The sequence below is a fragment of the Anser anser genome (assembly GCF_964211835.1).
Source record: "Anser anser genome assembly, chromosome: 1".
NCBI classification, from domain to species: Eukaryota; Metazoa; Chordata; class Aves; order Anseriformes; family Anatidae; genus Anser; species Anser anser.
Window position 1 is genome coordinate 121,050,025 of NC_139720.1, and position 13,317 is coordinate 121,063,341.

The 13,317-nt window shown below is 42.2% G+C and overlaps 1 protein-coding gene across 1 annotated transcript; it reads left to right on the forward strand.

Moving 5' to 3' along the window:
- Positions 1 to 182: 182 nt before the first annotated feature.
- DYNLT3 (dynein light chain Tctex-type 3) lies at positions 183 to 7,325 on the forward strand. The gene is made up of 5 exons (XM_083825937.1): positions 183 to 311; positions 751 to 792; positions 2,705 to 2,828; positions 3,808 to 3,885; positions 4,994 to 7,325. Exons 1-5 carry the CDS (start codon positions 282 to 284, stop codon positions 5,068 to 5,070), a joined length of 351 nt encoding a protein of 116 aa, XP_083682063.1. The 5' UTR covers positions 183 to 281; the 3' UTR covers positions 5,071 to 7,325.
- Positions 7,326 to 13,317: the final 5,992 nt, after the last annotated feature.

Genomic DNA, 13,317 nt, shown 5'->3' on the forward strand with positions numbered 1-13,317 from the left:
GACAGAGCCGGGCAGGGCACAGCAGGGCAGGGCAAGGCAGGGCATGACATGGCAGGGGAGGGCAGGACAGGACAGGGCAGAGCAGCTCCAACTCGTACGCCCAGTGCCCCTGCAGCTCCCCAGCCGCCGCAGGCCCCGTCCCCGCCCCGCCATGCCGCCGGCACCACAGCGCCCCCCGCCTCCCGCCTCATGGCGCCGCCGGCACCGCCCCGCCGAGGCGGAGCCGCGCAGGACGCGGAGGAGCCGCCGCCGCCGGAACAGCCGCCGCCCGCGCCGGGGCCATGGAGGACTTTCACCCCCACAACGACGAGGTAGGGGTCCCCCTGCCGGGGCTCGGGGCTCGGGCTCCGGCCTGGCCCCGCTGGGGTTTCGGCTCTTCCCTGCCCGTGCCGCCTGGAGGCCGGGGCCGCCCTGCCGGGGTCCCCTCTCGCCTCTGCAGCCGCCTCCATTACAGCTGCCGGTCTGGCCCTGAGGTTTCTGCCCTCGTCCGATTTGCCATCTAACTTTTTGTTTTGGGGAATATCCTGACACGTAGCATAGGCAGTGGTGGTATTTAATCTCCGTGGGAAGTGCAAAATCAGCTGGTTTGCGGGCACGCTGGGGACCGAGCTTTTGGGACCCACTCAAAGGTCGCTGGCAAAACAACACCAAATAACACACGTGTAGTGCTGGGACAAAAGTGGGACTTCAAACCTCCATTGTGTGTTTACTTCTCTATCGGAAATAAAAAATAATTAATTTTTATTACAGATGATCTTCAACGCTGATGAGGCCCACAACATAGTTAAGGAGGTAGGTGTTAGCCATTTAACCAGTATGTTGTGATTTCAAAGAAACTCTTTACCTTACTTTGCAATATAGTGAAAAGAAAGACTATCAGTCAACCGTCCCAGATAAATTCAAACTTATACGAAGCATAAACTGTTATTTATATCAAATTATACGGAGCTTCATTTGGAACTGCTTTAAGCTTCATCTAATTACTGTCTTCAACTACCTAATGGGGAAAAGATGGCTGAGAGAAGAGAGAGACAATTTGCTTTACATTGGAAAGGCAGGGGATGACAGTCACAGGTTGCATGGGAAAATTTATTATATATATGTTTTCCTTTATCCAGCTAGAGAGTAGATAATCACTAGAGCAGGGTGCAGAGAAAGCTTGTGGAGTCTCCGACCTTAGACACTGTAAAAACTTCACTTCAACCTGATGAAACTTGGAAGTTTAGCCTTGGCTTGAGCAACAGGTTGGACTACATGAGGTTGTTACACTATCAATGTTTTTTAAAAAAACATTTTTACACTAAAAGAGCAGGCTGAGAATGAGTAGCCTGGTGGTCCAAAATAAATGCCAGGTAACTAGAAAGTGAGTAATGAAGAGTCTGTGGTATACAGATGATTGTCAGGTTTTACAGGGAAATACCATTTTTATAAAGAAATTTCTAGAGGGATCCTGCAGGTCCTTTCCTACCTGCCCTATCAGGAGGGGAAAGGACTGTATTTCTAGAGCTGCTCGAGGTCACAACAGCAAGCTCTTAGATGTCAGGTAAATGACAGTTCAACCCTTTATATAACTGTCCCTGCCTTGAAAGGCCAGACAGGTTCTCTTTATTTTTACATCTGATGCTGGGAGTAAAGCCAAGTGTTTGTACCTATGATTTAAGGCTTAACCGGAGCTGAAGAGTTCTGGCATAGGACGCATTTTTGGAAAAGACCAAAATACCTGAAGGATCGCTAAGCATCCTTGTCCCTCTCTTACCTTCTGTTCTGTGTTGTGTTTGTTTCCATTGAGTCATTGTCTAGCTTTATACAATGTGATCAGAACTAATTGAGCTTTGTGGGATCTGGGTCACAAATCTCTTACACAGCCTGTAAGTGGGTGGTGAGTGTACACGATTTATGCTACTGAATCAAAGGAGAACATAGTTGTATTTAACTTACCTATTACAGATGTAAATTTCTGCACACTTTCATGTTGAGAAATTCAGTTTCCACCAGCATTTAATTCTGAATTTCTTTAGGAGTAAAGAATGAAATTTAAGAGTTACAGTTATAGAGCAGGTTGTCAGTCATTTTAAGTTTAAGCAAGATAGTTGGTTGGCCATTCTATGGCTGTGGGAGAATATGAAATTTTCAAGCAGTTCAGATATCCCTTATGCTGCAAGATACAACACTTCAGTGTCGCTTGCTCTTAACTTTTCCTCGTTTTTTAACCCAAGACACGTGTTTTGCTTTGGGGGCTCTGGCTTTTTGGAGATTTTGGTATATTGCTTACAGACTCAGAAAGGTTGGCCGGCTCTAGCGACATTATTGATTAGAGTGGTACAATTTCCATTACAGCAGCATCTGAAAGCTGAGCTGGAGTAGGCAGTCATTGAGAATGGTGGGATGTGTTAGTATTTTCATTGGTAAATGGATCCAGTGGCTTAACCTGGCACTTAAAGCATATGGCTAAGGTCTTTCCTACACGGAATTTTCAGTCAGAGCCTCATTTTTCTCCACATAATAATGTGGTAAATATATACTAAAAATAATTTTCCAAGAAGGCTCATTTTACTTCCCATTCAGTAACTGATACGTGGTGAGCTGAGGTGATTTAAAGTAATCCAATTGCCAGATAAAATTCTCAGATTATGTGAGACATTTTAAACCTTTACATTTTAAAGTATGGTATATTTATTGTAACTTTTTTTTCCCTCTATTACAGTGCATAGAAAGTGTCTTAGGCAAGGCAGATTATAATCACAACAAAGTCAACCAGTGGACTGCAGCTATAGTAGAACAGTCGCTGACACATTTGGTAAAGCTTGGGAAAACATACAAGTACATCGGTAAGTAGAAGTAACCATACTTTTATCCCTATGCAGTCACAGTGAGTAATTGTGGAAAGGTTCATTCCAATGTAGTGCTATATTCAATAAATAACATAAACTGTAAACAAAGAGCAGATACTTGAACTCTTCTGGTATACAGATTTTTACTAATTACTGTGGTAAAACTACAGCAGTTTTATTTGTGCTAAGCATGCTGTCAGCACTTAGCACAGAAGATGCTAAGATGTTACACAGTCTTCCCCGACTCTTAAGCAACCCCAAAATAATTATATCAATATTTTGGTATCAGTTCAGGAAATAGATGCTTTATCTTAAGTTAGTTTTAATAGGATTAAGCTTCTTATAAATACAGACATTTAAAAGATTTTCGGTTCTGTAAGATACCTCATGTTCTATTATTTTTATATGCATATCTATGGAAGAGAAATGGAGATAATTACAAGTTTGAAGTGCTTTGGTTCTTTTGTGGAGTGTTGATATAACAGCAAGAGTTTGCACTGTGTTCTGGTTTTGAAAGTCTTGAATTCAGACTGTCATTGGTTTTAAAACAATTGCAGGTCAGTCTAGAAATGCTTTATTACTGGAGTGTGGTTTCAGAGAGCTGACAAAAGTAATTTTGGGAAACAACTCTCGTCAGGTGTGACTTCTGTTGTACCTGTGAGGACAGCACATGCAATCCAGTTCTGATGCACACCTGACACGAGCCATATCTAAGCAGTTTAAAAGATAAAAAGCATAATCCTATTAGCAAGCATTTTGTTAAAGCCATTGTCTTTATGTGAGTAAAGATAATCACGAAATGAATACCAAGTTCTTGAGGAGAATACCGGGGGTGCCAGAATTGTCAAAATAGGCGTTGACTTAGCTGAATGCTGCCTGCCAGCCATTTGAAATCACAGAGTGTGCTTGAAATTGTAAATAATTCACCTCTTCTGCTTCAATAATGAAAGTCCTAATTTTTGACTGTATTTTTCAGTAACCTGTGCAGTGATGCAGAGAAGTGGAGCTGGTCTACACACAGCAAGCTCATGCTTCTGGGATACCACAACTGATGGTAAGCTTCCTCACTCAGATGAAAAAGTTGTGGCAAAAGAAATGTTACCTGTTGCTCAATTGTAATAGTTCAGCTGAACATTTTGGAAGAGTGTTTACAGAAGCAGTAGCTTCCAGAACTAGACCCTTGTTTACAATCCCAGGGGAAATGTTTTGTTAACAATCAGTGCTTGCATTAAGAGTGACTGCTTTGCAGATGGTACAAAGCAAATGTAGAGATGCCTTCATTGTGAAAAAAAAAAAAAAATCGGTAATTGTAGATCAGTTGAAGAGGCAATAAAATATTCACAGTAAATGTAAGCATATAGTCCTAAACATATCTGACTGTCCATGGTAAACAGACAGTGCTACTCTGAAGGAGAACAGAACTAGGTTTAAAAAAAAAAAAGTTTGACTACAGTGTGTGTTTCAACCGCCTAACTATCAGATAGCTTATAGGCTTTTGATGCTCTTCATTGCATCTAAAATAGTTCTAAATGCATTTTTCCTGGGTTCAGGATATCATGAGGAAATTAGATTAAAATAATCTTCTCTGTCACAGACTCAGAATGGTCTGTTTAGAAAAGGATACCAAGATATAACTTAAAAATAGAGATTGAATTAGAAAGTCAACTGAGGTTAAAACAAAAATCATTAAGTGAAGTTATGTAAACAAGCACAATTTAATCTTCATGTTTTCTTGGTTTGTAAAGCCAAGATACGTTGATAATTGATATACATTGATAAAAGAGGAAAAATACAGAAAGTAAATAAACTAGAATGTATTGGATCCAGGCTTTTTCTCTCGATTTCTTGTGAGATTATCTTGACAATTTCAATATCAGATTTTCAAGGATTTTTGCAAATCCAGCTTTTTAAAAGAGATACTGAGATTGTTTTGTTCTTGCAAATTGTTTTGAGGCTCACATTAGGTAGTAAGCAATGTCCAAGTTAATGAAAATGTTCTGAGGAATTTAGTCTACTTGCAGCCATGATGACATAGTTGTAGTCACCTTATATCATATGTGAATGATTTGTAGTAATTTGACTTAGTTTACGTAGTGGTAAAATGAATATAATAAAGACACTGGAATTCTTTTTTTTGTTTGTTTTGTAATAATCTCTTTTAGGAACTTGCACAGTGAGATGGGAAAACCGAACAATGAACTGCATTGTGAATGTGTTTGCTGTTGCTATTATCCTGTAGCTGACTGGAAGATAAATACAAGCAACACCGAAGCCTTTAAAAAAAAGAAAAAAGTTCCAAACACATGGCTAAATATTTCAGACAGTTATATTTTTATTTTTTCTTTATGAGGAGTTGTAGCAAATGGAACTTCTCTACAGAGAGCATAGTCTTAGCCAGTTCTCATAGATTAATTATATGAAATCAAGCAAAAAAATATTTATATATAGAGAAAGCAAGTTTAATAATTTAAATATTCAGAAGTATATTAATAAGAAGATGCCACAAAGATCAATAGAATTTATATCAAAGTTAATATCAAAGATACTTTATTCAAGAGGAACATAAAATATCTAATCGAAGAAAAGGTCAAAGGGTAAGCAGGACCTCTCAGGATTGTGGTGCATTTGGGAGCAAATTATGAACACAACTCTGAGTGCATGTGCTGTATGCAGTATCAGTGCTTCGTGTCTGGTTAAACAAAGCTAACTGTCATATTGGATGCTGGTGCTTCCGAAATTGCACAAGCATCGCACTTCAGTCAAGTGTGAACTTCTACATTGAAATTAGATCCATTCAAGCTTTTCCCCTTGAGGCAGAGGATGACTTCACTAGGGCAAAGGTGCAATATACCTGGGCCTAACGAGATTTCCAATTTTCCTTCAGAACGAAGATCATATTTATTGTCAGTTCAGGGAATGTCATGGGTCAGACATTAGTGCTGAACTCATAATTACTTCCTAAAGCATTCTGAAAGTACTTGTATCTGATTTTATTCCATGACTACAAATTTGTGACAAGCACTTTATTGATTCCTCCTGCAATGCAAGAGTAGCCAGGAGCTGGGGCAGTAAGACTGGGCCCGCATTTCTCCGAGTAGGAGTAAGTTGTTCAAAGAGAAGGCACGCGCATTTGTAGAGGCTCCTGTTACCTTTGAAACCATTTATCTTGAAGCAACATATCTGCTCTTTATAGGAGTATTTCCTATATTCTCTGAGTCTAGAATTGGACCTTAATCCTATGAAAAAATACAGTTAAGTTTTAAGCACTAAGATTTCCCATCCTATAAAGATTTATGCAAGTTCTTTGCTCATCGGATGAGTTTTAACTTGAACTATTCCACATGGAAGGAAAGCATTTGCACACACAAGTATTTGCTGGATTGGGGCCTACATTTTTGTTGATTAATGCACAAGTTATATGATAAAGATGTATCAATACCGAAAATGCCTAAATGATTGCTGCCACTAAGTGGCAGCTACATTGTTTTATCAGATGCTGCTTAAGGATAGAATGTTTTCTTTATTACTGCATGTCTTTGGAAGAGACTGGTGACTACCTAACAGCTACTGTAAGGCTGCAATTTTAACAAATGAGTATTAAAGCACTATTACACAGTTTTGTTTGTTTTTCTGATAACTGACTATGAGGACATGTAGCAAGTGTCCTGTACAAAGAACAAACTGAAAACCATGTCGTTGCTTAAACTGTGTATACACGTAGCTAGTACAAGTAGAAGGAACATGTAGGTGTAATTTACAATGCTGTTCAAAATCTCTTGCTTTGCAGACAAATAGAATTCTGCTTTTACCGAAGTGCAAGTGAAACTAAGCACTGTAACATTGCCTTTGCCTTATGGGCAGGTGTAGTGTGAAGATGTGTATGTATGTTGTACCGACCTTCAGATATGTAGTAGTTCAACATTATTTAGGTGAGGATAACAATTTCTGAACTAGATCCTGACTTTTAAGAGCTGAGTAGTGAAACTAACAAAAATCATAGAATTGTGTGGGTTGGAAGGGACTGTAAAGATCATCTAATTCCAGCCCCCTGCCATGGGGGCTTCCCATAAAGCCTTCCATTAGACCAGGTTGCCCAAAGCCCCATCCAACCTGGCCTTGAACACTTCTAGGGATGGGGACAGAGTTTCACTGATGTTTGGGACTGCACAAAGTGGAAAAAATAAGTGGAGTAGCAACTGGAACAAGTTTTGGTAGGTTTGATACAGCATAAGATGTGAGTGAGTAAAAATAGTTGTGGTTGTTATCCCTGTACAGTAGGTGCCATGGTTAGAAGGAAAATTCCAAATAGCCATTTGTAACTCTTTTGGTGTCTTTGCTTTTCTTGAAAATACAATGCACTGAGCAGGGCTATCAGTTTAATGAGACTTGGTGAAGGTTCCACTGAGAAAAAACTTGGAAAAAAAACCTTGCTTAACTGTAAGACTGCTTCATTTTTCTTTCTACCAAAACAAATAAAGATCTGCCTTAGTTGTATTTTTGCCTCGTGTGCTTGATCAATACAAATAGCAACTGAGAACAGTATTTCTCTTTCTTTCCTTCACTTGTATACAATAGTGAGAACCTGAGAAATTTATTAAAGTTTCGTGAGCATTTTAGAGAGAAGACTCATCAAAAGCTAATTCCCAAACTTGAACTGGATTCCCACATCTCTTGTCTGAGCATACCAATTCCTTGTACTGCTTGACATGGTGATGCAAGTTACAGTTTTTGTTGGTCCAGAAAGATTATTATGAAACACGGGGAAAAGTACTTGCATTCTGCATCATACTTTAGCAAATTTAACTTTTTATGTTTTTCCCTTCCCCATCATCTGTGGGTACAAACAACTACTTGTATTTAATATAACTCTTAAAATGAATTCTGACCACCACTGCTTTCCCAGAAGATTTTCCAAGTAGCTTGTTTTCAAAGATAAAATTCTGGATTGTAGAATATGAGAATGTGCAATAATATTTCAATAGTGCTTTCTATCAGTACAATGTTTTCCTTAGTTCTTACAGTCATGGGGATTAGTTATTGTTAACAAACAAGGGGTTTTACTAACAGGACATAAGAATTTGTTTCAAGGCATAGCCCATATATATTGAGCTATATGTTTCTGTACACTGTTTCTTGGCAAAAGACACCTGTTCCTCTCACACAGAAAGGTATATAAGAATTTTGTTATCTAAACAGAAAAGTGTGAAAGGGAAGGTAGGGGAACAGATTCATTATTTTCCTTTCTATTACTTGCCAGCTGTCCTTCAGCAAGTGTCACCTTACTGATGACTGTCTTCCCTTCATACTTGCTTAAGGAAACAAGTACAATTCCTTGTATGTTCAATTTAGTTTCCTGCAATCTAAAGCACTTTCCCAAAGCCACTGAATTCCTGGTTTGTAGGTAGCCTATTTAGCCTACATGAATGTCAGAGCACTGATGTTTTAAACATCATAAAAGAGAGAACATTAACTATTGCTAGCCTGTATGCATTAGTATAGTAGTTATCATATAGAGAAAACAGGGCTTTGTTTTAATACAGGCAGTGGATTCTTCGGACAGGAGCGCAGCAAATCCTGTAACGAGCAATTCCTAACTGATTATGGGGATGCACCTTGCTGGCTCTTGCATAATCTAACAAGGTTGTTCTGTCCACATGTAATTCCGAGGGGGATTTTTCAATTGTGGTGTCATGTAAGTACAGAGCAGACCAAATCCAGCATCAGAATATCCCGAGCCAGTAAATTCTGCCTGTGTCTCTGCAGGACATTCCCAGACCAACACCAGCCCCAGTTTGTCTCTGGGTGAGACTCTCAGCTCAGGTGCAGTATTCCGTGAGTGCAGCGACAAACCCAGCTGCAGAGAGGCTCCAGAGCTATGTAGTCAGGTTTACGTTGCGTAGCACCCGAGTTGCTGTAGCCCGTGGGGCCTATGCCAGGTGAGGGGGCTGTGGGCATTGGCTTGTAGAGGGGACAGTTTCTCTCTTTCCCCCATGAAGGAAGGAAGGCAGCAGTTTAACACTGCTGAGGGAGATTTTTCTAGTCTGACGAGTCTAAGTTACTATTGAGTAAGGGGAGGTTTTAGCTGATCTGTTCCTCGAGCATTTGTTTTTAAACACAGGAAGCATACTGTGACAGCAGGTTTGTTTGTTACATAAAAGGTTTTTAAAAGGGGAACAAAATGGTACTAGAGTGACAACTACAGGGTTCCATGTAACTCTATTCCATGGTCTGACCTAAAATTACTTGAAAACAAGAATCAGGGTTACAGTAGCACACCTCACTGGTAGATACAGTTAGAGTCAAGCAGACAAATATACTTACTGGGCCAGATAGCACCAGTGCATGAAGGAAAGACAGCCAAGTTTTGTAGTGACATGCTTTTAAATAGATTTTTTTTTATTTTTTATTTTTTTACTGTGTCTGAAACTTAATCACAAAGTTTGTAATCTATGCTAGGTAGCTTCACAATGTGGACACCACACAGCTCAGAATCAAAAACCATTAAAATCCCCTATCTGTGGGGAAGGAGGCAAGTTGGACTAACTGTTTAGCTGCAAGAAACTCAAACTTCTTTCTATTCAGCAGGTTCCCTTACTGGCTATGATCAGAATGATTTCTGAACAGCTCCTCTTAAATCAGAAACAAGCATCAACATTTGTGCAACCCCCTTAGGAAGAAACTAAACATTCTCTGCTGACTTGTAGTTTGCTGAAGTTTTTGGGGCGGGCCACCTTTATTCAGTTCAGTAATAATTTCTTCGAATTATTCAGTTTTGACCAAAAAGAAGGGTGATCTTTCTATATATACTCTGGCTTGTGCACACACACACAACACACGTTACATACTTTTAAAGATATATTCATCCTTTCTGTTTATCCACTTCCCTCACAATTAGGGGTCATACATTAGTAATCTTCATTTAGGATTTCATCTTTTGTTATTTATTCCCATTTCAGCAATGTTGAGATATCAAAACAAGGGTTCCAACAGCATTTGTACACATAAGTGTCCTTGCCATAGAGAACCCAATTTTGCGTCTGGATCCTAGCAGCGGCAAGCCAGCAGAAGTGGGAGGGTGAGGTAACAGCAGCGGTACCGTTGCCTTTTGTAACTCACAGTACTATTCTTTGAGGTGGTCACCACTTCATCCAATTTCATGCAATAACTCTGGGGGCTGGTTTTCTGTATGGGTTTCTACAGTGGTTTTAAAACTGGTCTGAGCAAATGGCACATGAAACCTACTGAAGGGTTTCAAGCGATGCTGTTTGTTAGTTTATAACTAAATGTCTTCAGAGACATGTAAAGACCTCACTGATCCTTGGAGCTAAATAGCGTTTGTGCTTGAGTCGAACATTTTAGGAGAGTAATTCTAAACCAAACTGCGACCACTGCTGTAGCTAGGTGGCCTGCCAGCTTTGTGAACGAATTATAGCTGCATATGGATCAGTATGGATCCCCTAAATGACAATTTAAACGCCTGCGCGTAGGGAAGGACACGGCAAGAGCTGGCTTTGGAAGGGAAGGAGTTTAACTTGAGGGTTAGCTCTGCACCCCCTCACGGCCCCCGGGAGCCGGGGCCCGGCCCGGGCCCGCCGTTGCCCGCCCAGCCGCCGGCAGGAGGCGCGCCTCGGGCGGGCGGGAGGCGGCGGCCGGGCGGTGGGGCCGGCATTTCTCCTCAGCGGCCCTCCCGAGGCCGGCTGCCGGCAGCCAGGGGGCCCCCCTCGGGGCTCGGCCCCGATCCCCCCGCACAAGGCTCCCCGCGGGGAGCTGAGGTGGGGGAGACCGGTCCCTGTCGCGGCCGGCCGCTTGTCTGCGCACACATGAAAATATGACCACCCCCCCCTCTCGCCCCCCCCCCGTGCAGTCTTAAAAGCACTAGCACATAACAGTAGTTTTCTTACAAAACTGTATCGGGCAGTTATGGTTATGTCATCCCTCTCGAAACGTATGTTTTCTGTGAAGTTGTCATGGCCTCCAGGAAGCATGAGGCTGCAAACCGCCCGCCGCTGCGAGCCTGCAGATAGCAGCCCCCCGGGCACTTCCCCGTTGGGAAGGCAGGAGTTGCTGCAGCAGTTACTGCGGGCTCTGCGAGCTGCAATCGCCTCTGCATGCTCTGGTTTCAGCTATTTTTATACTGTCTGTACTGCCCTCTTGGCCTCATAGGTGTGTGCTTTTTGTACACGTTCAACTCTATTTGACTTTTAACCCCAGTGTTGCTACCATTAAAAATACTTCACCTTCCGTGACCAGAGAAATAGGACTGACATATTTGTATTATACCACAACAGTAGCAATATCTATTGATAGCGAACAGATGTTGGGCAAGTAAAAATAGCCTTGCCGTTAGGTGCACATATTGCCAGCCTCCTTCATTCAGCTGCTGGAACTGGTCAAGGGGCTGTACAATGTTGTAAAAATTTGCATGATGTTTTCTCAATGAGAAGTCAAACCTGAAACAGAGAAAAGCAAAGAAGAAAAGCGATGTGAGAGGGCAAGGGAAATGCCAACAGCTGAAACAGAAACTTAAGAAAGAAGACAGGACTCCAGCTGTTTTATTTTTGATTTTTCTCATGGGCAAATTTAAATGAGAGGCAAACTCCAAGTCAGTGGGCCAAACCTGAAATGCAGCTGAATTTACAAAACCCTTTTTCAATATCTGTTCCTTCCTGTAGCTCCTATCTCATTTCTCTAGGAAAAACAGATTAAACAAACCGTTTTGGAAACCCAGCTTAAGAATTGCTTGAACAGTAGCAGTTGGAATGTGTGATCCTGGTTCTCCATAATAATGGTAACAGTAGTGGTAGCACTGCTGTTACTGTGTCATTATCAGTGCACCACCTAGAAGCACTGATTCAGGAATGGTGTCCCACTGTATGTTATTCACATGTAAAACAAAAGCACAGCCATAGTCTGAAAGCTCTTCATATTGACTGCAAAGACAAGAGGCAATTGATGGATGCAGACAACCCTAGGAGCACAGAGAAGCAATATTACCCCCCAAAATTGGGGTTCCTAGAGAGGAATTTGAGTCCAACAGCTGTCTCAGGATCAGGGCAGAGAGTATGTGGATGGAGACAGAAATGGAAAGAGATGGCTGCACATCATAGCAGCAGGGAGGAGAGGAGAGGACAGAGCCTCCTGGCCAACCCGCCAGCAACAACTGGGTAGGCCCAGCTGGCTCAGAAGCTGGCTGGTGGTTTCGTCTGGTTCTCCTAATTGCAGCTGGAGTGTCTCCAGAAAACTGCTGAAAACAGCCGGTAGCCTTGCTGTGGCCAGAGCCGTAAGGGAGTATTTGAAGCAGGTAATGAGCTTTGTAGAGGTTTATAGGGAACTTCTCTTGAGAGTGATCAGAGCATCAGAGGGTACCTGCTCATAGTTTAAAACATGGGACTGGGAGGATGTTGTCATTATCTGAGAGTTTCTGACTCTTGCTTTTGAAGACAGATAGGAGGTAGGCTATGAACAGCTGTGAAGCTAATGTGAATTGAGTGTATTTGCCACACTGGAGAAAGGAGACCTAAAGGAAGATGTACAACTGTCAGTGATGGACTAGAAGTAAGGCCTCTGCAGCAGTGTGTGGGAGGGATATGATAGGGATATGATGGGGAAATGATTCAGCAAGATGGAGGAAAGGGAATGAAGGAGGGGGATGATGAGAGCCCATATATGAGTCTTGGCTTTTGAGGCTGGATAGGAAAAACACCATCCCCAAACTTACACTGAAAAAAAAATCTGCATGTCTCAGGCTTGCGAGATGAAATACTAGATGGTCTGACTCAAAGATACCACCGAGTTACAGGTTTTGTCTGCAGTCAGTGAGTGGGAAGGTGGTGGTGCTGGTGGTTGGGGTTGAATCAAGAGCTCTTCTTTTAGTAACTTTGAGGTTGAAGTGGTGGTGACAAATCAGGAGAAACCCTGCCTGTGCTTGAGTTCATCCATACCACAGTTCAAGCCATCTGCCATCACAGTGGCCTCTGGCCAAGTTACCCTGCCTGGTAAATGAGCTGATTTGCAGCTCAACTTGCATGTTAGTGGGCAGGTAACATGGATATCGGGGAGTTTGGGCTGGGGGGCAAGCACAGACCCTGAGCTAACATGATGTGGTGGTTTTACCCTGCTGGGCGGCTGAGCTCCGCCACAACCACTATCTCACTGCCCCTCCTCAAAGGAAAAGGCGGAGAGAATATGATGAAAATGGCTCAAGGGTTGAGATAAGGACAGGGAGATCACTCAACAATTATCGTCACCGGCAAAGCAGACTCAGAATAGGGAGATAAATATTATTTATTACCTATTACAAACAAGCTAGAGCAATGAGAAACTAAAAGCAAACTAAAAACGCCTTCCCCCCATCTACCCTTTTCTACCTCCTCCCCCCAGAGCAGTGCAGGGGAATGGGGGAATGGGAGTCGAGGTCTGTCCCCAACACTTTGTCTCCGCCGCTCGCTCACGGTCCCTCTCTGCCCCTGCTCCACGCGGGGTCCCT